Below are 22984 nucleotides of genomic sequence, written 5' to 3'. Positions count from 1 at the left end.
CCAGGACCTGTACTATAAGTCATATGACTGCGTATGTGTGATGTTTGCCTCGGTGCCAGACTTCAAAGAGTTCTACACTGAGTGTGACATAAATAAAGAAGGACTGGAGTGTTTAAGGCTCCTCAATGAGATCATCGCCGACTTTGATGAGGTCAGAGTGATGTCATGTCTCATGTCTCAAAGCATATGCATTTGTGCTGCTTTTCTGTGATCTCCTTATTCCAGTCTTTCTTCTTCTGACATTCCCTGAATGATTGAATGAATGAATGACTCATTGAATATGAATAGTGCTCTGCCAACATCCAAAATACTTTGTTCTAAGGACGTCACCTCAGCTATCACATGGGTAATTTGATGAAATGAGGCAGCCGTTGTGTAAATGTACACTCATATCACTTCAACTGCTTACTTGTGTGAGCTGCTTTTGGATTGAGGATTCAGCAAGAAACAACCAGGACTTGTTGGTGATCACTGCCACAACAAAGCTCTGGGTTGACTGACCACACAAAAGTTTAGGCCAACAGTTCTGGCAGCAATTTGGTTCACCGAGAGGGATCTAAATACAGGTTTCACATATTGATAGTGCTGAGTTTCAGTGTGAATCCTCTCATACTCTCTCTGTCATTTAATGTGAGATAACATGGCATGGATTTCTACTGCTCTGAAACACTGATATCCACTTGGCCCTTGCCTCCTCTCCTTACCTGCAGTTGCTGTCTAAGCCCAAGTTCAGTGGTGTGGAGAAGATTAAAACCATCGGCAGCACGTACATGGCTGCTGCGGGACTGAGTGGACCTCCAGAACAGAGCAGCCAGGTACTGCACTACATAGTGTATGCAAAGACACCCCATACCACTATATAAACATCTAGAGCAAAGGGAATTCAAACACATAAATCTCAATAAATGCATTCTTAAAATGCATAAACGATTACACTGCGTTAATTTCTCAACTGTCTTTACCTCTCGGGTATCTTGTGTATATTATATTTAAGAAAAAGTGAAGGAGGATGCTCTCTCATGCTAATTGTAGGTTTAGAAACCAGTTCATTTTGTGTTAAATTGTCAGCTTTTGCTGTCATACTTTTGACATTTGGTAGCTACTAAATGGAAAGCCTGCAGTCTGTCACTGTGCACCAATCAGTGATGGCGGCATTTGCATATCCTGAGGCTTAGCTTCAGAATTACTAAGAAAGAAATTTAACTGAATCGCAAAACCTTTTGTGAATTAAATAGATAAATCTGATCAATCCACACATTAAATGTAATGTTTCAAATTAAACTTCACATCAATTTTCTAAATACATGTTATTGATCTTATTGTAAATATTCATCGATGCTCATGTGAAGCATGCTGGAAATCTCCAATCGTTTAGTCAGCTTAAACCCTGCCCCTTTCTTACAGTCGACTGCAAGCTCACATTCAGATCTGCCTCCATCATAATTTACAACGATGGATAGAACCTAGTCCCTGTCCTTCATTTTACCCCAAACAATCACAATATGGAAGAAAAGATCTATTTCTATTACATTGAAACTTAAAATTTGTTTTACACTCCTCTTTCTTTGAGTGTAGACAGGGTGTTAAACATTTTTGTAAATTACAGTTAAGTGGTTGATTAGTATGATTACTTATTAATTTTAAGCAAAAGATTCATTAAGTTAGTTTTATATTAATAAACGTATAGCATCAGGATACGCACCGCATGGCACCAGGCCATTTGCAGCATATTTAAACCTCAAAATCTAGCGTAGCATTAGTTCTGGCAGGTCACGTTAGTCAAGCTCGCATCAGCTGACTCTCAGCTGATCCCCTTCAACCTATGGGGAATACGACACCTATCTAAGCATTCTTATTTTAGGTCCCTCAGTATTATCAGCAGTTTTCGCATTGCTCAATTGCTAATTACCCTCCTCCATCCCCAACTCCTCCTCTGTCAGTCAGGATTCAGCCTTCTGATTCTCCTTTGAATCAGACTAATTCTAAAATGTGTACGTAACATTATTGAACTTAATGATATCTGCAATACATTTTTGTTCTGTTTACCCTGGGGGGGTTATTGCTGCTCTCCCTGCTCTCATCCATGCTAGGCTGCATGGATGCGCAGGGAGTTCTTGCCCAGAACAGAACCATACCGCCAATCCAAACTGTATGCTAATTGTCAATCATCTTTGACGATAGTGGTCCTGACAGAAATGTGTTTCATTAAATAGCAAAAATCTTAATTGACAGCGAATTTCAAAAACTTGATAGAAACAGATCTACCACAATTTAGCGCAAAATGGACTGATAAATTTCTTCTTACATCAAGCTAAAGCTGATGATACATGGGGCAACTTTTTTTGAGCAATGCTGCTTTAGCACTTTCCCGTTGAGAATGGGTAAGAAATTTCTATCTGAATACTTTAGATCGGTCGTGGACCCTGTGTCTCACCTGGTTGCCCGTTGATGGCAACATTGCCCAAACATTGCTCAAAAAGTTGCCCCATGTGTCATCAGCCTAAATCTACACCGCTGCATGTAATTACAATCCCATGTCCTTGACTTAACAGAAATGATAGTGAATTTATTTTCTTGAATATGATTTACATACTGTATGAGATTTGCATGTGAAGTGAACATTGCTGAGAAGTTAACATGCTGAAATTATTTATGAATTTTAATAGCACATTTGTGCTGTAAGATTTCAATTCACCTTAACTGCATTGTTATGGAAAATGAAAAGGCTGACCAGCACTTGTGACTGAGGAGCACTTGATGAATGAGGTGATAAAAATAGGAGGCTGCACATATAAAAACCAACTGAAAGAGAAGTTCCTTTCTTCTATGCAGTTCATTTTATTCTCTGACCCCTGGCCACCCAGCATTTTCCAAAAGTGTCCTTCAAGCTACATAATTTACGTGTCCCTGGTTGACTTGAGCTCTCGTGTGTGTGCCCTCAGGACCGTGAGAGGCAGAATGCTCAGATAGGAAACATGGTGGAGTTCGCCATCGCTCTGATCGGCAAGCTGGACGGCATCAACAGACACTCCTTCAACACGTTCAGGCTTCGTGTCGGTAAGTCTGATTACAGAAACCTCAATTCTACACTGTTGTTAATTACTCAGTTATTGCTTGGAGTCAGAATTAATACTTGCATTTATTCAGACTCAGGATGAAAAACACTTTACCTCCAGGTATTGCACAGCCATTTCATTTTAGTCTTTGCTATTCTTACTTCTGCATTAAGGGTTAAAAATGAAACCAATATATATGGGATGTAGCTGAAAATCTCACTGGCAGCTCATAAGAGAGATCTTCAGCAGCTCAGGGTAACAGATGCACTTGGGAACTGGCATGAAATGCTTCATAAATGCTCCATTTAAGAGTCTGAGTACATATCACCCATCTGTGGCAGAGATCTGATTAAAAAATATATAGTAATAACAGACACAAATCCCCTCTAATAGACTTTATTAGAAAAAGGGAAAAGCACATTCCAGCAGTTACTTGAGGATCAAACTCACTGTCTCACTGGATCTGCTTTATGCTTCAAGTAAGTGGATGCCAATCATGTCTGTGAGCCAAAATTAAGAGGTGATGTCACTGACGCTAAAAACAGAAGCGTCTAATGCTAGTTAAATTAAATCAAAATGGCTTAGTGCAATTTATTAATTTGTGAAGGCTGTGATTTCATTGAAATACATATATGCACTGCCGCTGTCTCTTTTAGAGTGAATGGCACATGGCACTATGTTGTTTTACATTCGAGCAGCTTGTGATCCGGTGTTTTCAGAGCAGCACAGATTGCAGAAAATGCTGCTCCACACAAAGTCATCTCTGCATGTGCCCTGAGTTTGGGTCATTCATGAAGTGCAAATGGAAATGCAGTTTTCTGCATCCATCTTCCAAAACTATTCCAAAAATGAATAGTGCTTATAAACTGGCTGCTGTCAGTGTTTGGAAATGTAAACTGATATTTAAAAAGATAGAAATAACTGGCTTAATACCTTTTTTTTTTTTTTTTGGTGAAAATACTAATGGCCTAAGACTACACAGTAGTATATGTATATATATATATATATATATATATACACAGTGGGGAAAATATTTTTTGATCCTTAGTATTTTCACAAAAAAAAAAAAAAAAAGGTTGTCTTTTGGTTTAGATTCTGTCTATATCTGTTAAAACAAACCTACCATAAAAATTACAGACCCTTAATTTCTTTGTAAGTGGGCAAAGTCAGCAGGGGATCAAATAAATATTTCCCCAAATGTGTGTATATATATATATATATATATATATATGTATGCAGAAATCATGTAAATGTCTGTGCATGATTGTTTGTGCAGGTATAAACCACGGCCCGGTGATTGCTGGGGTGATTGGAGCCAGGAAACCACAGTATGATATCTGGGGAAACACTGTGAATGTGGCCAGCCGGATGGAAAGCACTGGAGAGCTGGGTAAAATACAGGTATGCACTGAATCTCTCCTACAGTACTTCACTTCTCTAGATCCACTATGATGATGATTCTCTTCTCATTTTTAGATTTTCAAAGTAGCTAAGTCATTTAAAAAAAATGAAATGGCCATCAAATGGTTTTTGCTATGACAAGTTTTGTGTTGCAGGTGACAGAGGAGACGTCAGATGTCCTGCAGAAGCTGGGCTATTCATGTGAGTGTCGTGGCCTGATCAATGTGAAGGGCAAAGGAGAGCTCAAGACCTTCTTTGTGTGCACAGATTCCAGCAAACAGCAGGGCATCGGTCTGAGCTGAGACTGAAGCCTCTGCCGCTGACAGCCTCACACACACACACACATGCACACACAGACTCCGGGCCTATATGTGATCTTTTTTGTTTTTCTCTTCAAACTGAAGCCTCTGCCGCTGACAGCCTCACACACACACACACACATGCACACACAGACTCCGGGCCTATATGTGATCTTTTTTGTTTTTCTCTTCATTTAAGAATGTTTTATTGCTACTGGATTTGTTTCTTTAGAGCATGTCTGAAGAAGTGCACATTCTTACTAACTCTGACATGTTGGAGTTTGTTTTGGCAGCATTTGGAGATCTGAAACTCTCAGACATAAAGCAACATATACATTCACGCACCTCACACTAACACAAGCGATCCTCTTATGGGAAACAGACCACAGACAGTGGGTAACTGAGTTCAGTGAAGGAAAATACTGCTTCTCAGACTTTCTGTGTACTGCTGTCATAGTGGCCTTGATCCTGTTGGATTTAGACTGATTTGGGATGACTTGAGCTGGTCGGCCGGTTTTGGTCTCATTTGAGACTCACATACAGAGGGAACACGTGACCCACACAAACCCATCATGGCAGATGAGCAGACGTTAAAATATCTAGAATTTGTTCGGTCATTTAAAATAGCATGTATCTTATTATAAACCATTCTGTCAACATTTGGACCAACGAAATGGTGGAAGCCTGTTGTTGCTTGAATATACATACTGTGGATGTTTTTATTTTTATTCATATATATTTTTTTTGTTTTCTTTTTAAAAAGAACTGCCAAGTGTTTTGAATGCCAAATATCAACAAGAAGTGTTGATTTGCTGTTGTCTTTGAGTTGAGATTGTGGATGTTGGTGAGCCTTTCTTAGCTTCATAATATGCTACAGACAAAAACTAGGAATGTTTACATATACTGGGGGAAAAAATGTCAATGACTGAAATTCAGTCAACTTCAAGTGAAAGTGTACTTTCATCGCTTTCTTTCATTGCTTGTTCTTTCATATTTCTTAGATGTTGACCAAATGGCTCTGTGGCTTCTCCCATCTGAAGTTGTAAATTCGCTACTGGATGTATTCATGCATCTTAGCTTACATTGCAGTAAATTGATTTGCTCAGACGGTCTCTGCTTTTGTTCTTTTTGGTTTGTTTTCTTTTTAAAAAGAACTGCCAAGTGTTTTGAATGCCAAATATCAACAAGAAGTGTTGATTTGCTGTTGTCTTTGAGTTGAGATTGTGGATGTTGGTGAGCCTTTCTTAGCTTCATAATATGCTACAGACAAAAACTAGGAATGTTTACATATACTGGGGGAAAAAATGTCAATGACTGAAATTCAGTCAACTTCAAGTGAAAGTGTACTTTCATCGCTTTCTTTCATTGCTTGTTCTTTCATATTTCTTAGATGTTGACCAAATGGCTCTGTGGCTTCTCCCATCTGAAGTTGTAAATTCGCTACTGGATGTATTCATGCATCTTAGCTTACATTGCAGTAAATTGATTTGCTCAGACTGCTTTTGTTCTGAGAATGTTTGGTGAAAATGAGAAGAATTTGTGCCTGTTGAAGCCATAGGCATAAATGTTCAATTTATGTTCAATGTCTCTCTGGGTTTTCAGCCCTCTCGAGTGTGAGTGACTAAATTGACATAGTTTGAGATTCTGCGCTGCCTTTCTGTACCGCGCAATGTTTGTGAGGAACGCCTGCCGTCTCCTCTGTTTTGTGTGCATTGTTACAGAATAAATCATTTTACACTTTATATGCTTCCTGTCTAGCATTTTGCCAAATTGATGAGAGAAACTGTGTCAGAGGTCACACTGGACTCAGGCCTTCTGGCGACTTCTGCAGAATGAGACTGTATTGTTCAAATAGCAGGTTCATTTATCACAGATTTATGATTTGTTGCCTTAAAACGGTAGCAAATCTCAAGAGGTCATGAAACATCATTATGATTTTACATAAATTTGCCATTGCCAAACATGAAGGGCAATTAGAATTACCTGATTCTTTGGTTTAGTTTGGCTTTAAATCAAAGCATCAGTGGTAACACATGTAACAACTTTCCTTTAAGGTTTACACAGAATTCTTCCAAAGCATGACAGGATTTGTGAATCTAGCAGATAGCACAAAGCACTGTGAACTGCTCTCATGTTAAATCTAGAATTTTCAAACCGTTTAGTATTTTACTCAGACCTTTACAAATGCTACTCTGACATTGTCATTTACTCACCCTCATAACAAACCCATAAGTCCCAACACTCATCTTCAAAAAACAGTATAGACATTGATAAGCGTGCATACATAGAGCACATCAAATATGGCAAATGGAAACTCTATAAACATGTTTGATGCACGAGACCCAATGAGGTTTGTTCTCACATGTCCCACAAGCATATCTGAGCTTCCATTTACTATATTTGAAAAGCTTTATGTATGTGCTTCTATGTGATTAAAATCCTAAATTAAATGTGCTCTTCAGAAGACCCGAGTGAACCGTTCGATTCATAGATTCATTACTTAAAACAGCGGCAGATGATGTTTGGCGGCTGTTTAGCGCTCAGTCTCTCTTTCTGAACCTTCTGCAGCTCCCTCAGCAACACTGTCGTCTCATCCAGCTTCTTCTGGAAATGCTCTGCTTCTAATGGAGGAAGCGGAATTTTTACTGAGATGAATCAGTCTGTTTAATAGGTGGGAAAAGGGTTCACATGTGTTTTTGATGTGATGCTTTCCATTCCACAGCTGAGGGAGGAGGATCATTATGAATTCATTCGGCATAATAGAGATGAAAGATGTGTCTCCAGAAAGAGTTCATTAATAAAACTGGGAAAGAAAAAAAAACAAAACCTTGGGGCCTTGATTTCCATAAGGTTCGATCACACACAAAATGACTAAGAGAGATTTATGATCCATATTTCAAACTAAACATTTTAATAACGGGATTTTTACCTTCTGAGTCGAAGCTCTCAGGGAGCAGGTCAGGATTCAAACCCAAAGCACCATCACCGCTGCTGGGCTCCGACACAACAACCTACATGGACAAAGGGGGATATGGATTGAATCCAAAACATCAATGTGTTCAAAACACTTGTGAGAAGACTTCAGTGTAAACACCTCCAGTCAAATCATGCCACTGACTAATATGCTGATTTTATGCTTAAGAAACATCTTTTTATTCTCAATGTTGAAAACAGTTGTGCAGATTAATAGTTTTGTGGAAACTATGATGCATTTTATAGAAAGCTCAAAAGAACAGCATTTATTTGAAATAGAAATCTTTTGTAACATTCGAAATGCTACTAGTGTCATTTTTGACCAATGTTCCAATTTCTTAGGAGAAAACAAATCACCCTAAACTTTTGAATGGTAGTGTATCTGTATGTTTACTGTTGTTCAAAGAAGTCTTATCAAGTGCATGGAAGGTGCTTATATTATTGTGAGTTATGGCGTCATACAAAATTATTGTAATGTACTGACTGCCATATTATTTTCATAGATTTTCTCTTTTATCGATTTTATAAAGCACAATCAAACTCCTTCCAAGTACCCCAAGGAACAAGCTTAGATACAAGTACATCTGGTTGGGAATCGCTAGATAAAATGCTTGTTGTTCTCCTTCAACCCATCGGTCTTGTCTAGTGGATAATACATAGTTTTAACCTATGCTATATGTGAAATCTGGATAAATCTGCTAAACACAGTGTTGAACAGTAGCACCACCCTGCTAAGGTATGCTTGCAGAACCACAGTCAAAGACGGCCTTCCACACACGGACTAATGTATGTTCATAGACGACTCGTGCTTACCTTTTCCTCTACGTCATCAGCACCCTCACACACACTCACACTCACACAGATTAGTGTGAATGAAGGAGGAAGTCAAAAACGACAGAGGGAGGGGAGGGGAGGGGAGTGTGTGTCTGGGCAAATATTCTTTCCATTAATGTGAAAGTTGGTTGGTGTTGTTGACACAGCTGCTGCAGAGCAGAGAGCCTGCGGTCCTGACACTGCCTTTAAATAGCAGGTTTGTGTCTTCACTTCCACTCAAGTGAGCTATACACACTAGTATACATACTTATAGACATTTGAAATGTTATTTTCTGAGGACATGAGAGCATTTTACCACAGCATCATCTGTTGTGTCTACTTTCTCTGCAGGCTCCTCCATGGTTAGATTACCCTGAGAAGAACAAATATAATCAAAGAAATAATCAAGAGTAAGCTGCCCAGTTGAAAATAATTCAAAATGGATATTATATACATTACATCATTTAGTGGTATATCATGCATTCATTTTGACATGCAGTTATGGGTATTAGATGAATGAGGTTTCTTACAGTTTCAGTCTCTTTCAGTTGTCTTGAGTGCTCCCCACTGGTCAAAGCATCCAAGACATTATCTGCCAACCTGCTCATGTGTTCCTTGGATTTAGCCAGGTAATCTGCAATGCTGCACATGAACCCATCCGAATTACATTTGTGGAACACAAGGTGAACAGTGGAAGGGTGGGAATCAGGGCTTTATTGTTTGAGAGGTTCAGAAAACCACACAAATGCCTGCGGCTTACTGCAAAAACCACTGTTCTTAAGAGACGGCTGCTTCTTAGTCATCTAAAACTGATCAATGGATTTATTTCATCATATGTCTGATTCCAAACAAACACACACCTTTCAGATTCTGGCTGACTGTTGTCCTCTCCATAGAAGGAGTAAATGAGATCAGAGTCCTCTTTGCTGATATGGGAAAAACTGGAGTCATATGTAGGTGCATATGAGCTGAATGGGCCGTAATTCATATAGGCAACTGCAAAGAGAGAGAGGGGCATGTGGAGACTTTCACAGATTCAATGAACTTCAGACTGATTCCTGAAATAGCAGTTTTATGTTTAAGAACATTTCAATAAGTAACTGCCAAAGCAAGCAGTTAGACTGAGAGGAAGGACTCAACACAGTCTAAACCTTTTGACTTTAAGGCCTCCTTAAAGTCCACAACAATATTCAGAGGCTCCTTAGCCCAAGTTTTGTTTCTGAAACTTATTTTAATTTTATGGGCACTCTTAGTTAAAATGATGAAATTTCATACATTCAAAAGTTTTAGGAGTGGAACGTTCTTCAGGGTTCCCAATCTTTTAAATAATTTTCATGATTTACTGGATAAGGACTAAAGATTTAAAAATAAAAAATATTATATTCTATATTCTAAAAAATATTTCTACATGATAAAATAAGAGCTTGGCATTAATTATATTTATTCAAAAATGCCCATGGCTTTTTAAGATTTTTTTTTTATTAAATTACCTTGTCTCAAAATCACAGTTCCCTCTTTGAGAACTATAAAAGAAAATGGACTAATGCACTGCCCACTCCAAAACAGTCACTTCTGAAGCGGCATTGTACAATTCTCTAACTTGACTCAAACCTTCGGTTTTTTGATCAAACAACTAGAGTTTTACATTTTGAAAATGTGAAAGAATGTGAGAAATGGAAAACTCAGTAGGATGCTCTTAAAAGGTTACCAGAGCAGTGCGGTTGTTGACTAGCCCCCACCCCCCCAAAAAATGAAGCCCACCCCAAATCTTAATGTTCTGACTCCTTAAATGGAAGGCTATGATATTTGTCTGCCTTTGAGGTATTATTCGTATCAGTAGCATGGTCTAGAAAAATTGTCACACAGAAGAGTAAAAATATGAAAAACAAGAAGCACCACAGGTGACTGACAGATAAAAGATACAGATGAGTAGAAAAAGGCCACTGATTCAGCAGTGATTTTGACCTATCCTATTTTCCTCGGAACAATTCGATTTTTCTGGCATGTAATAGTACATTCTTCTGGCAGTTGAACACTGGGTATTTAAACAGAGATTATATCGCACCCCTCCCATGATCTTCTCCACATGACTGAAGGTAAGGCCACAGAAGAGAGAGAGTACTGGGTGAGTACTGGGTGAGTACTGGGTGAGTACTGGGTGAGTACTGGGTGAGTACTGGGTGAGTACTGGGGCCTGTACCATGATGGTGGCTGAACAAACTCGGGGTTTCAGGATTAGTTTTCAGTTGACAAAACCAAATCAGTCCAATCCGGCTTTGTTGGTACCATGAAGCTGATCATCAACTTTCTCTGTCAACTCAGGCTTGATCCTGAGTTAATGGAGCATGTGCACATGAATGAGTGACATCAGTCATGAACAGCCAATCACATGCCTTGAAACTGTGGTTCACTTCTTGTGAGACTCAGCACGATTCACTACCAAAGATTAAAATATTGAACAATATGAAGAATTTAAAACACATTTACAAGATGAAACAATCTATCCATGAAAGAGGAAAACTTAGAAAACATCTTGCCTTGTAAGTGCAAGTAATAGTTGTAAAGTTAGTTTATAGAGTTGATAATATTTATAGGTATAAAAACACATAAAAATCTTAAGCTCATATGCAGACATGTTTAAAGCTATTGATTCTAAAACTTATTTATATAGCATATTATCTATATGTTTATATTAATTTAAAATAAAAGCTTAATAATTACTGTAAAACTAAGCTAGCTTGTGTAATGGATTAAGGGTATAATAATTATAAAAAATAATAATCTCTAAATTCAGACAATTTTATGTAGCGTCCTTTAATTTGGAGTAAGAGAAACTGGGGGAGTGGCTTTATTGCGTCAGAGATGTGTCACTTTGCTTGAAGCTGATTGGTCAAATTTCGGTTTGAGATCTCTAAACCAGAACATAACCTGCCCCGGAGCAGGCTAGCTGTGGAGTGCAAGTTACTATGGCAATGAATGCCGCTAAAAGCTAAGCCACTTTCATGGTACATAAAACCCAGGATTGGTGCAAACTAAACTGAAACTTACCTGGCTAGCCAGCTAATCTGGCTTTATGGTACAGGCCCCCGGTTTTAACAGAGTGGTTGAGACTGATACACAGAAGTGAGATTCAACTGGTTGGAAAACGAATGGAGAGTTTATATATATATATATATATATATATTATATATACCTGGAACGACCATGTTTCTCTTGTCCTCTTTGAAACCCTGAAGGGTGTTGATTCCAGTCTGCAGTCTACCTCCCATCATGCCCAATTTGACTGGGCAGTATCCTGGATCTAACATGGAAACATGATGAACTGTACCACATATACTGTACAACATTTGCTTGTTTTCTTGAACTCCCATTGTCACAAACCTCCAGCGCTCAAGTCAGCGGGGTTCAGAATGCCCAGAGTAGTTGAACCATCAGACTTCCTTCTCTCAAACTCCAGCTGCTCATAAAAAAACAAGCCGAAAGAAAAGTGACCCTTCATCAACTGTTATCTGACATCCTCAGAGAATGATCTCCCATTTGAGGGATGTACAATAACACGATTCATCCGATCTGGTCTTATACGCTTACCTCACACTGCAGGCTTCTGTTTGAGAGTTTCCCTCCAGACTCCTCAACGATCTTCTTGATCTCCTCCAGGTCCTTCTCTGCTTGGCTCTTCTGAGGATCATCCTTACTGTCCCTGCTACACAAACATTGATGCAATTCTGGATAATATATTCGTGTCATCAGTACTACCCCCTTCAAAGTGAATAAATCCCCCACATATGAGCCCCATCATTCCTGAAATGAATTCCAGGCCTAATAAACTCTGAAGTCAGAGCAGTGATTGGATAAATGATGAATAATGTGATAACAGATCAATGTTTGGTCCTTATGGGCCTGTTCTCAAGCCGCTACCTGACCCAGTGGAGTAGTGTGCAGGACGATGATTCATCCTCCCTGAAAAGCTACAAAGTGTGTGTGTTTAAAGAGCGTGTAGTTTGTGTGCTACAACTGACCTACAAGTCACATGTTTAAGCATTCCAAGACTCTTGGTCACTGCAGCAGCCAAGACGATTTACGTAGGCAAGCAACAAAAAGAGAGAGTAAAATAGAGAAAGCCAACAAACACCCCGGCAACATCCTAGAATGTCTCACTGGCTTGAATACAGCAGCAGAAGCCCTGAATGCAGTTACAAAGCCATTGTGAATTGCTGCACAGTTAGAAAATACACAACAAATGTTGAAAGGAAGCATTTGATAATTCATTTGAATAATTTTACTGAAGGTATCACTCATTTATGTAGTCACTAGGGATGTAACGGTATGAAAATTTCATATCACGATTATAGTGACCAAAGTTATCACGATTATCAATATTATCACGGTTTTGTTCAAATTAGATGAAAACGTTCAAAAAGAACTGATACACACACTGAAAACATTTCAATAAGTTTTATATTTGAAAATCAACAAACAACTAATACAATTAGCAGCTATATGCACTTTTTTTTTGCATAAACATTAAATGAACATTAACATGAAGCCCTAATAATAATAATAATAATAATAATAAATCACTTGAAGATCATGTGATCTTCGGTTAGGAGATCTTGTGATGCTTTTTAAAGCAAAGTTGGGGTTGATTTCGAGTTCACATACAAACATAAATAGAACAGGCTAATTAAATTTGTCTATTTTAATGTAAGACAACATGCAGTGCGGTTGTTGACTAGCCCCCACCCCCCCAAAAAATGAAGCCCACCCCAAATCTTAATGTTCTGACTCCTTAAATGGAAGGCTATGATATTTGTCTGCCTTTGAGGTATTATTCGTATCAGTAGCATGGTCTAGAAAAATTGTCACACAGAAGAGTAAAAATATGAAAAACAAGAAGCACCACAGGTGACTGACAGATAAAAGATACAGATGAGTAGAAAAAGGCCACTGATTCAGCAGTGATTTTGACCTATCCTATTTTCCTCGGAACAATTCGATTTTTCTGGCATGTAATAGTACATTCTTCTGGCAGTTGAACACTGGGTATTTAAACAGAGATTATATCGCACCCCTCCCATGATCTTCTCCACATGACTGAAGGTAAGGCCACAGAAGAGAGAGAGTACTGGGTGAGTACTGGGTGAGTACTGGGTGAGTACTGGGTGAGTACTGGGGCCTGTACCATGATGGTGGCTGAACAAACTCGGGGTTTCAGGATTAGTTTTCAGTTGACAAAACCAAATCAGTCCAATCCGGCTTTGTTGGTACCATGAAGCTGATCATCAACTTTCTCTGTCAACTCAGGCTTGATCCTGAGTTAATGGAGCATGTGCACATGAATGAGTGACATCAGTCATGAACAGCCAATCACATGCCTTGAAACTGTGGTTCACTTCTTGTGAGACTCAGCACGATTCACTACCAAAGATTAAAATATTGAACAATATGAAGAATTTAAAACACATTTACAAGATGAAACAATCTATCCATGAAAGAGGAAAACTTAGAAAACATCTTGCCTTGTAAGTGCAAGTAATAGTTGTAAAGTTAGTTTATAGAGTTGATCATATTTATAGGTATAAAAACACATAAAAATCTTAAGCTCATATGCAGACATGTTTAAAGCTATTGATTCTAAAACTTATTTATATAGCATATTATCTATATGTTTATATTAATTTAAAATAAAAGCTTAATAATTACTGTAAAACTAAGCTAGCTTGTGTAATGGATTAAGGGTATAATAATTATAAAAAATAATAATCTCTAAATTCAGACAATTTTATGTAGCGTCCTTTAATTTGGAGTAAGAGAAACTGGGGGAGTGGCTTTATTGCGTCAGAGATGTGTCACTTTGCTTGAAGCTGATTGGTCAAATTTCGGTTTGAGATCTCTAAACCAGAACATAACCTGCCCCGGAGCAGGCTAGCTGTGGAGTGCAAGTTACTATGGCAATGAATGCCGCTAAAAGCTAAGCCACTTTCATGGTACATAAAACCCAGGATTGGTGCAAACTAAACTGAAACTTACCTGGCTAGCCAGCTAATCTGGCTTTATGGTACAGGCCCCCGGTTTTAACAGAGTGGTTGAGACTGATACACAGAAGTGAGATTCAACTGGTTGGAAAACGAATGGAGAGTTTATATATATATATATATATATATATTATATATACCTGGAACGACCATGTTTCTCTTGTCCTCTTTGAAACCCTGAAGGGTGTTGATTCCAGTCTGCAGTCTACCTCCCATCATGCCCAATTTGACTGGGCAGTATCCTGGATCTAACATGGAAACATGATGAACTGTACCACATATACTGTACAACATTTGCTTGTTTTCTTGAACTCCCATTGTCACAAACCTCCAGCGCTCAAGTCAGCGGGGTTCAGAATGCCCAGAGTAGTTGAACCATCAGACTTCCTTCTCTCAAACTCCAGCTGCTCATAAAAAAACAAGCCGAAAGAAAAGTGACCCTTCATCAACTGTTATCTGACATCCTCAGAGAATGATCTCCCATTTGAGGGATGTACAATAACACGATTCATCCGATCTGGTCTTATACGCTTACCTCACACTGCAGGCTTCTGTTTGAGAGTTTCCCTCCAGACTCCTCAACGATCTTCTTGATCTCCTCCAGGTCCTTCTCTGCTTGGCTCTTCTGAGGATCATCCTTACTGTCCCTGCTACACAAACATTGATGCAATTCTGGATAATATATTCGTGTCATCAGTACTACCCCCTTCAAAGTGAATAAATCCCCCACATATGAGCCCCATCATTCCTGAAATGAATTCCAGGCCTAATAAACTCTGAAGTCAGAGCAGTGATTGGATAAATGATGAATAATGTGATAACAGATCAATGTTTGGTCCTTATGGGCCTGTTCTCAAGCCGCTACCTGACCCAGTGGAGTAGTGTGCAGGACGATGATTCATCCTCCCTGAAAAGCTACAAAGTGTGTGTGTTTAAAGAGTGTGTAACTCGTGCGCTACAGATGGCCTACAAGTCACAACATGTTTAAGCATTCCAAGACTCTTGGTCACTGCAGCAGCCAAGACGATTTACGTAGGCAAGCAACAAAAACAGAGTAAAATAGAGAAAGCCAATGAACACCCCGGCAACATCCTGGAATGTCTCACTGGCTTGAGTACAGCAGCAGAAGCCCTGAATGCACTTACAAAGCTATTGTGAATTGCGGCACAGTTAGAAAACACACAACAAATGGTGAAAGGAAGCATTTGATTATTAATTTGAATAATTTTACTGACTGTATCACTCATTTATGTACAGTCACACTCCTTTTTCCAAGCAGACATGATAAATAATGACTGGAATCAATTCTATTTAATGGCGGCCAATTAATATCCATGATCAGGGTTTGAAATGAGCTTTCTTTTTATTTTTAAAAGAATCTTCTATTTTTCACCACTGCAGCATTTAATTGATTAAAAATACAGTTAAAACAGTAATATTGTGAATTGTTATAACTTTTCTATTTTAATGTCTTAAATAGTTTATTCCTGTGAAGTCTTCAGTGACACAAAATCCTTTAGAAATCATTCTAATATGATGATTTTTTTGTGACAAACAGGACAGATCATAGTCTCTCTAGCAGCATCAGATACTGATCCAGTCTCCACTGCACCCATCAAAACATAAAGACAACCCAATATGATTTTGTTTCTCGTATATTTGTTTTGGTGTCCTAATGCAGGGACTATTTCAGAAATGTGTTTCCACGTTCAGTTCTGGAGAAAAAGAAAATGTACCCTTAAAGGTTTATTGAGAATGCCTACATTTTCCTCTAAGGTAAAAGGTGTCACATGTTGAGACAGATGTCGTCTTTGATTTGCTCACGTCACTTAGATGAATTTCTTTCTTATACTGTCTGTGTAGTATGTTGAAGTTACACAAAAAGTAACAACTGGCCAAAAAGCCAATTTTATTCACACATTGGCAAGTGTTTTATACCCTGCCTGTTATTAATATAAACTATTATTTTAGGAAATCTACAGGAGAAAAAAATAAATAAAATAAATAAATAATGGAATTGTTCAGTTTTCAAAGCAACCTCAGGATCAGTCTAACTTGAAGGAAATGTCTAAACCCTCAACTCAAATTACCTTTGATGATAAGGAAGGATTAAAGCCTGTTCACACCAAGAACATTAAATAAAACCATAAATTTGCCATTTATTTGACAGGGTTTAGCTCCAACACACTTGCCTGGAAGTTTCTAGTGAGTCTGAAGGTCTTGATTAGCTGGTTCAGGTGTGTTCAATTAGGCTTGGAGTTAAACTCTGCAGGTTAGAGGCCCTTCATGAACAGGTTTGGCCACCCCTGTTCTAGACAAACTAGTCCTAGATAATAAGTAAAAAACTGAAACATATGATTCATACCTTGGTGTATCTTTGTTGCCTACACGGGGTGATTGGGAGTTGTCACTTGTGTCCATAACAGATGAGTTCTCTTTGACAGCGTCAGACGTCCCGCCCTCATCCTCTCCATCCTCTGCTGAATGACTGCTAGACGTCTGCAGGCCAGCCATGAACTCTATGCTCTGTTTTAAACTATCCAGTCTCTCCTAAAAGCACACACATACAGTCATGGCCAAAAGATTTGGCAGTGACATAAATTTTGTTTTTTGCAAAGTTTGCTGCTTAAACTGTTGTGGTGTTCATTCACATTGTTTCTAGATTATTGTGTAGAGTGATCAGAAGCATTTTAAATAACTGCTAAAAGCCTCATTGGCCAAAAAAATTTACTTTTCACAAACAAATTTTTGATCCTGACACAAAATGACCAGCTAACATTAATTGACTAATCATATCAGCAGCACATGTGAATGAGTACTAGTCAGGTTAATCACTATCATACTAATTAGATTGTAAGAGCAGACTGATTGCTATAAAAGGAGGGAAGAAGCGCTTCCAATCATTGTGTTCTTGTTAGCAATGGTTACCTCCAAAGAAACACGTGCAGCCATCATCGCTTTGCATCAAAATGGCCTCACATGCAAGGAAACTGCTACAAAGAAAGAATATTGCACCTGAAAGAACCATTTACCGGATCATCAAGAACTTCAAGGAGAGAGGTTCGACTGCAGTGAGGAAGTCTTCAGGACATCCCAGAGTGTCCAGCAAGCCCCAGGACTGTCTCCTCCTGAGGAGCCAGCTACGGAATCCTGTCACCAGCAGTGCAGAGCTTGCTCAGGAACGGCAGCAGGTTGGTGTGAGAGCATCTGCATGCACAGTGAGGCCAAGACTTTTGGACAACGGCCTGGTGTCAAGAAGGGCAGCAAAGAAGCCACTTCTCTCCAAGAAAAATGTCAAGGAAAGACTGAAATTCTGCAGGAAGTACAAGGATTGGACAGCAGAAGACTGGTGCAAAGTTATTTTCTCTGATGAAGAAGAAAAGGTGAACGCTACCATGAGTCCTGTGTTGTGCCAACAGTGAAGCATCCTGAGACCATACACGTGTGGACTGTGGAGTAGCTTTTCAACCAACGGAGGGGGCTCTCTCATAATTCTGCCCAAAAACACTGCCAGGAATAAAGAATGGTATCAAAACGTCCTGCAAGAGCGACTTCTTCCAACGATCCATGAGCAATCTGGTGATAATCTGTGCATTTTCCAGCATGATGGAGCACCATGTCACAAAGCAAGAGTGATAAAGAAGTGGCTCGAAGATCATTACATTGAAATTTTGGATCCGTGGCCAGGCAAATCCCCGTATCTCAATCCCATAGAGGACCTGTGGTCAGTCCTCAAAAGGCGAGTGGACAAGCAGAAGCCCACAAAGTGTGACTCCGAGAACTAATAAGGCAAGAATGGATCTCCATCAGTCAGGATTTGGCCCAGAAGCTAATATCCAGCATGCCAGAGCAAATTGCAGAGGTTATGAAGAACAAGGGTCAACACTGTAAATATTGATTTATTATATTTGTTTGCCAATAAAAGCCTTTAAAACGTATGATATGCTTATCATTGTTTTTCAGTATACCATAGAAACATGTGGAAAAATAATCTACAAATACTGAAGCAGCAAACTTTACAAAACACAAAATCTGTCACTGCCAAAACTTTTGGCCATGACTAGTTATCTTCCAGTTGATAGATTTGAATGGGTATAACCTACATCATATTGTACACAGCACACCAGTGCCCTCTGGTGTTAAAACACGTTTGGTTTCACTGACACTTTCTAAATGAAATTTAAGTTCCAATACAATTGTTCAGGTTTTTCCAACTCACCTTGCTCAAGATCTTCATGCCAGAGTGAAGGAGTTTCTTTGCGGCTTTGTAGTAAATCGTCTCTGGTTTGTTGTAGATCAAAGCATTCTCACACATCACTTTGAAATCCAGCTGTTGGGAGAACAGTACAGCATAGTCAACCATTTTGTCAAAATAAACGGGATGTATTTTTGTCTAAATTATCTCCATCAATATTAAAATGTTCTATGACTAATTCAAATGTTCTATGGCAAATTAAGGCAGCTGGCATATTCAATCATTCAACTACTATTGTGTGCTAGTGTTACCAGCTGTGATGATTATATTACCTTGAGCTCCTCAAGTGACTGGTATTGCTCCTTCTTCACTTTCTCCTTCATAGTGCTGAAGTCCATGGGTCTCTTTATAATGAGAGAGTATCCTGGAGCGATCAGGTCTGTCACAGGAAATGAGAAGAACGCACTTGGGTCCTTCCTGCAATAAACAGCAGCCAGCAACGTTCGGCTTTCATTCGCAGAAATTATAGACAGGATTATGATCATACACCACAGGAATATAACCCCCACAACACAGGTCCAATAAGATACACAGATAAAGACTACTGATGCAGAATCAGAGGTGTTGTGTAAGTTGTGCAAGAGAACAGTTTCAAAGTTATACACTACCATTCAAACGTTTAGGGTCAATATGTAAGAAATTAATGCTTCTTTTCATCAAGGATGCAATAAATTGATCAAAAGTGATGATCAAAAAGTAATGTTACAAATAATTTATATTTCAAATTAAAATGCTATAAACTTTCTATTCGCCAAAGAATCCTCAAAAAATGTATAATGTTTCCCACAAAAAAAGTAGCACAACAGTTTTCCACGTTGATGATAATAATAAATGTTTCTTGAGAAGTAAATCAGCATATTAGAATGATTTCTGAAAGATCATGTGACACTGAAGACTGGAGTAATGATGCTGAAAATTCAGCTTTGCCATCACAGGAATAAATTAGATTTTAAAATATATTAAAATAGAAAAGAGTTACTTTAAATTGTAATAATATTTCACAATATTGCTGTTTTTGATCAAAGAGACTTATTTCAAAAACACTAAAAAAAAAAAAACCTTACTAACCCCAAAACCATTGAATGTTAGTGCACATTAGTTATGTATAAATCCACAACCTGTCTAAACACAAATTGTCCACAGGTTAGCAAGGTTTAATCCTACCTCTGGAGTTGTCGGATGAGCTGACTCAGAGCTTCCTGTAGAGGCGTCTGCTCTTTTTCTGAGGAATTACAAAAGCCATAACCGACAAATAATCAGCACAAGCACTCGATCCCTCAAAACAACATCATTAAAATAGATCCGTTCTAAACCATGAAAGGGTGCGCAGCTCTACCTTCCATTTTGGCAAGTGAGAGGGTGAGGGGCTTGTCCTGGGACACATCGGAGCGAGCAGGAGTTCTGCTCTGCTCATCCCAGTCTGGATCCACAGAGTCTGGGCCCTTCCTTTTTTTGGTCATCTATGAGACACACATAACATTGATTAGTGAAGTGACATGTGACATGTGACATGTGACACGTGGCCAAGTATGGTGACCCATACTCGGAATTAGTGCTCTGCATTTACCCATCCAAAGTGCACACACACAAACCGTGAACACACACCCGGAGCAGTGGGCAGCCATTTATGCTGCGGCGCCCGGGGAGCAGTTGGGGGTTCGGTGCCTTGCTCAAGGGCACCTCAGTCGTGGTATTGAAGGTGGGAGAGAGCGCTGTACATTCATTCCCCCCACCTACAATCCCTGCCGGTACGAGACTCGAACCCACAGCCTTTGGGTTATGAGTCCGACTCTCTAACCATTAGGCCTAAACTTCCCCCATTAGGATGTAGTAAGCAAGTAAACATCAAAAGTAAAGCACAAAAACACAGTATTCATATCCCACCTTTTTCTTTTTGTCAACCGGTGACACTGGAAGACTGGCTCTGGCCTTCTCGTCCTTCTTTTTCTTCTTCTTTTTCTTGTCTTTGTGCTTGTCGTAATCTACAGAATCTTTGTGAACACTCTTGAGGCTAGGGCTGCCTGTGGTGACCTCATTCCCAGCCACTTTCAACACCAGCTTCAGTGGACGCTCTGAAAGGCCAGACACAACATTGTCATTTAGTACAATAATATAATATAATATAATATTGAAATACTGTCCCATTCATTACCATGGCTATACACTGAATCTGATTTGAACACCTGGTATATCCCGTGTCTCTTTTTCTGGCTTTTGTTAGAAAAACCAACTAGGAGAACATTAATATATTATTGTGTCATCGTTTTAGCACTAATCAGAATCAGAATCAGCTTTATTCGCCAAGTGTGCGCAAACACACAAGGAATCTGTTGTGGTTTTTAAGCAGCTCTTGGTACATACATGCATACATATATACATAACGTTACATATCTGACATGAGAACAGACATATTTAAATAAGACTTAACAATAAATAATAATGTGTATGAATCTAGAACAGAAGATTTATGTACAAATTTGCGCATTATTTACTCTATATATATACAGCTGTATAAAAAGTATTTAACAAATAGTTCCCTCATTTGAGAAGATCTACTCTTCTCATAGACCACTGCATGTATCAGAGTCTGAAATATCCTCTCTTTTAAAACCACATAAAGTCAAACATTTTTTTTTTATTATCGTTTATTACAGTTGGTGATGCTCACTTGATTTTCATCTGGATTTAGATTGAAGACATTTATGGAAAATAACCTACAACTAATTCTGCTGCTGACTTCACTAATCTGATGTTTTGAGCAACAGCTGCTAGTTTTCCGGAGCAAAACAACTGCTAGCCGGCTTGGTAGCCTGCAAATAAAGCTAATGAGAAAACACATGCCTGTCATTCTATATAAATCAGAACATTTACTGTATTAACATCACTTTGTGGACATGTAATATCTGACAGCGTTAGAGTCCGAGTGCTGCTTCATAGCTCATCTGAGTTCATAATGTAACTTAAAGCAGGCTTTCAGTCTATAGTGAAATATTCTCCTACATGGTGAATGTATCGTGTGTGACCTACCGTCGTGTGTGTGCTTCTCTGATTTGTGTTTCTTGTGCTTTTTGCCCATAATTTAAAGTAAAGCTGAAGGTTCAGTCAGGTCAGTGCTTGACCAGTCCGCTCTTTGTTTTGTGTCAGTAAAGATTTCAGAGCGCCTCTCATGAAGCCGCAGGATTCAAACAGCGGCGCCTAATGTTCGGCGGTGTGATTTGCAGGTTTTTTTTGTTTTTGGTTAATTTGACAATAAACCGACTGTAGTTTCATAAATACATAGTTAAATATAATATAACAGAGTCAAAATTGTATATAAAAACGTTCTTTAAAAAAAAAAAAACACGAATGTCCCACAATGCGAAACTTCAAGAACGGTAAGAGCAACAAACAAAAAACGAGCTTAACAGTTTTACACTATGTACCACAGTAGCATACTGAGGCATCATAAGCACAGATCTGGGCCCGTATTCACAAAACATTTGAAGCAGCACTGCACAGACCACTCTGTGTATGACATCAGCGAGAGCGATACAGCATTTTTTTGTTTTAGTTTTGATGTCAAATAAGTCTTGCTGTTTTGCTTTTTTGTTAAAGCAGTGTTGCTGTTGTAAAGTTATACAGCTACAGTTGTGTTGGTGGGTTTTAAAGCAGGTTTGATTTTTGATTTTCTTCCTTATCACTCTGTATTTACAGGATTTCACTGTCCACTCTGTTCAGATGTGGATGAATGGCTACACATAGATGTGTGCACACACTGTCAGAACTGTGTGAGCTAGGGCTTTAACATTCTAAAAGCTCTTTATTCCAAAGATACTACAAGCTAGTCAGTGTATTCAGTATTGTAAGTTATTTCAGAGGTATTGCAAGTATTACATACAACAATAATAAAACAGTGCATTGACATAAAAAAGGAAATTTACTTTTGGTACTTAAGTACTTTTAAAAGCAAGTACTTCTGTACTTTTACTTAAGTAAAAATCTGTCTTTACAACTTTTACTTGTAATGGAGTAATATTTGACCAGCAGTATCTGTACTTTCACTTAAGTAATGGAGTTACTTATAAAAGATAGAGGTGTATTTTGTCCGCCTCTGCTAACTATGCACACAGTGATTGGCTGGTCTGTCAGAGATTTATTCAGACATATTGTAGA

The 22984-nt window shown here is 38.7% G+C and overlaps 2 protein-coding genes across 4 annotated transcripts in view; one reads left to right on the top strand and one right to left on the bottom strand.

Annotated features, from left to right (window-relative positions):
* Positions 1 to 5869, top strand: part of LOC107554606 (adenylate cyclase type 2-like) — a 45417-nt gene extending 39548 nt beyond the window's left edge. For all 3 annotated transcript variants that reach the window (XM_016237170.1, XM_016237169.1, XM_016237171.1), the window contains 6 exons: positions 5 to 151; positions 711 to 815; positions 2943 to 3057; positions 4333 to 4457; positions 4613 to 4801; positions 4890 to 5869. In XM_016237170.1, coding sequence (XP_016092656.1) covers positions 5 to 151; positions 711 to 815; positions 2943 to 3057; positions 4333 to 4457; positions 4613 to 4759 — 639 coding nt within the window. In that variant the 3' untranslated portion in view covers positions 4760 to 4801; positions 4890 to 5869. The remainder of the gene's footprint in view (positions 1 to 4; positions 152 to 710; positions 816 to 2942; positions 3058 to 4332; positions 4458 to 4612; positions 4802 to 4889) is intronic.
* A 1383-nt stretch (positions 5870 to 7252) lies between these two features.
* On the bottom strand, positions 7253 to 22007 carry LOC107554585 (bromodomain-containing protein 7-like). The gene is made up of 15 exons (XM_016237150.1): positions 21860 to 22007; positions 20717 to 20904; positions 20169 to 20292; positions 19997 to 20054; positions 19105 to 19249; positions 18797 to 18907; positions 16943 to 17127; positions 15113 to 15227; positions 14906 to 14981; positions 14718 to 14825; positions 9403 to 9538; positions 9073 to 9184; positions 8859 to 8915; positions 7686 to 7767; positions 7253 to 7377 (listed from the first exon to the last, which is right to left on the bottom strand). The coding sequence occupies exons 1-15, from the start codon at positions 21906 to 21908 to the stop codon at positions 7253 to 7255; spliced, it is 1671 nt and encodes a 556-aa protein (XP_016092636.1). The 5' UTR covers positions 21909 to 22007.
* Between the last annotated feature and the right edge of the window lie 977 nt (positions 22008 to 22984).

Source organism: Sinocyclocheilus grahami, unplaced genomic scaffold, assembly GCF_001515645.1.
Source record: "Sinocyclocheilus grahami isolate Dianchi unplaced genomic scaffold, SAMN03320097.WGS_v1.1 scaffold508.1, whole genome shotgun sequence".
In the NCBI taxonomy this organism is placed as follows: domain Eukaryota; kingdom Metazoa; phylum Chordata; class Actinopteri; order Cypriniformes; family Cyprinidae; genus Sinocyclocheilus; species Sinocyclocheilus grahami.
This window is presented reverse-complemented; position numbering and strand designations above follow the sequence as displayed.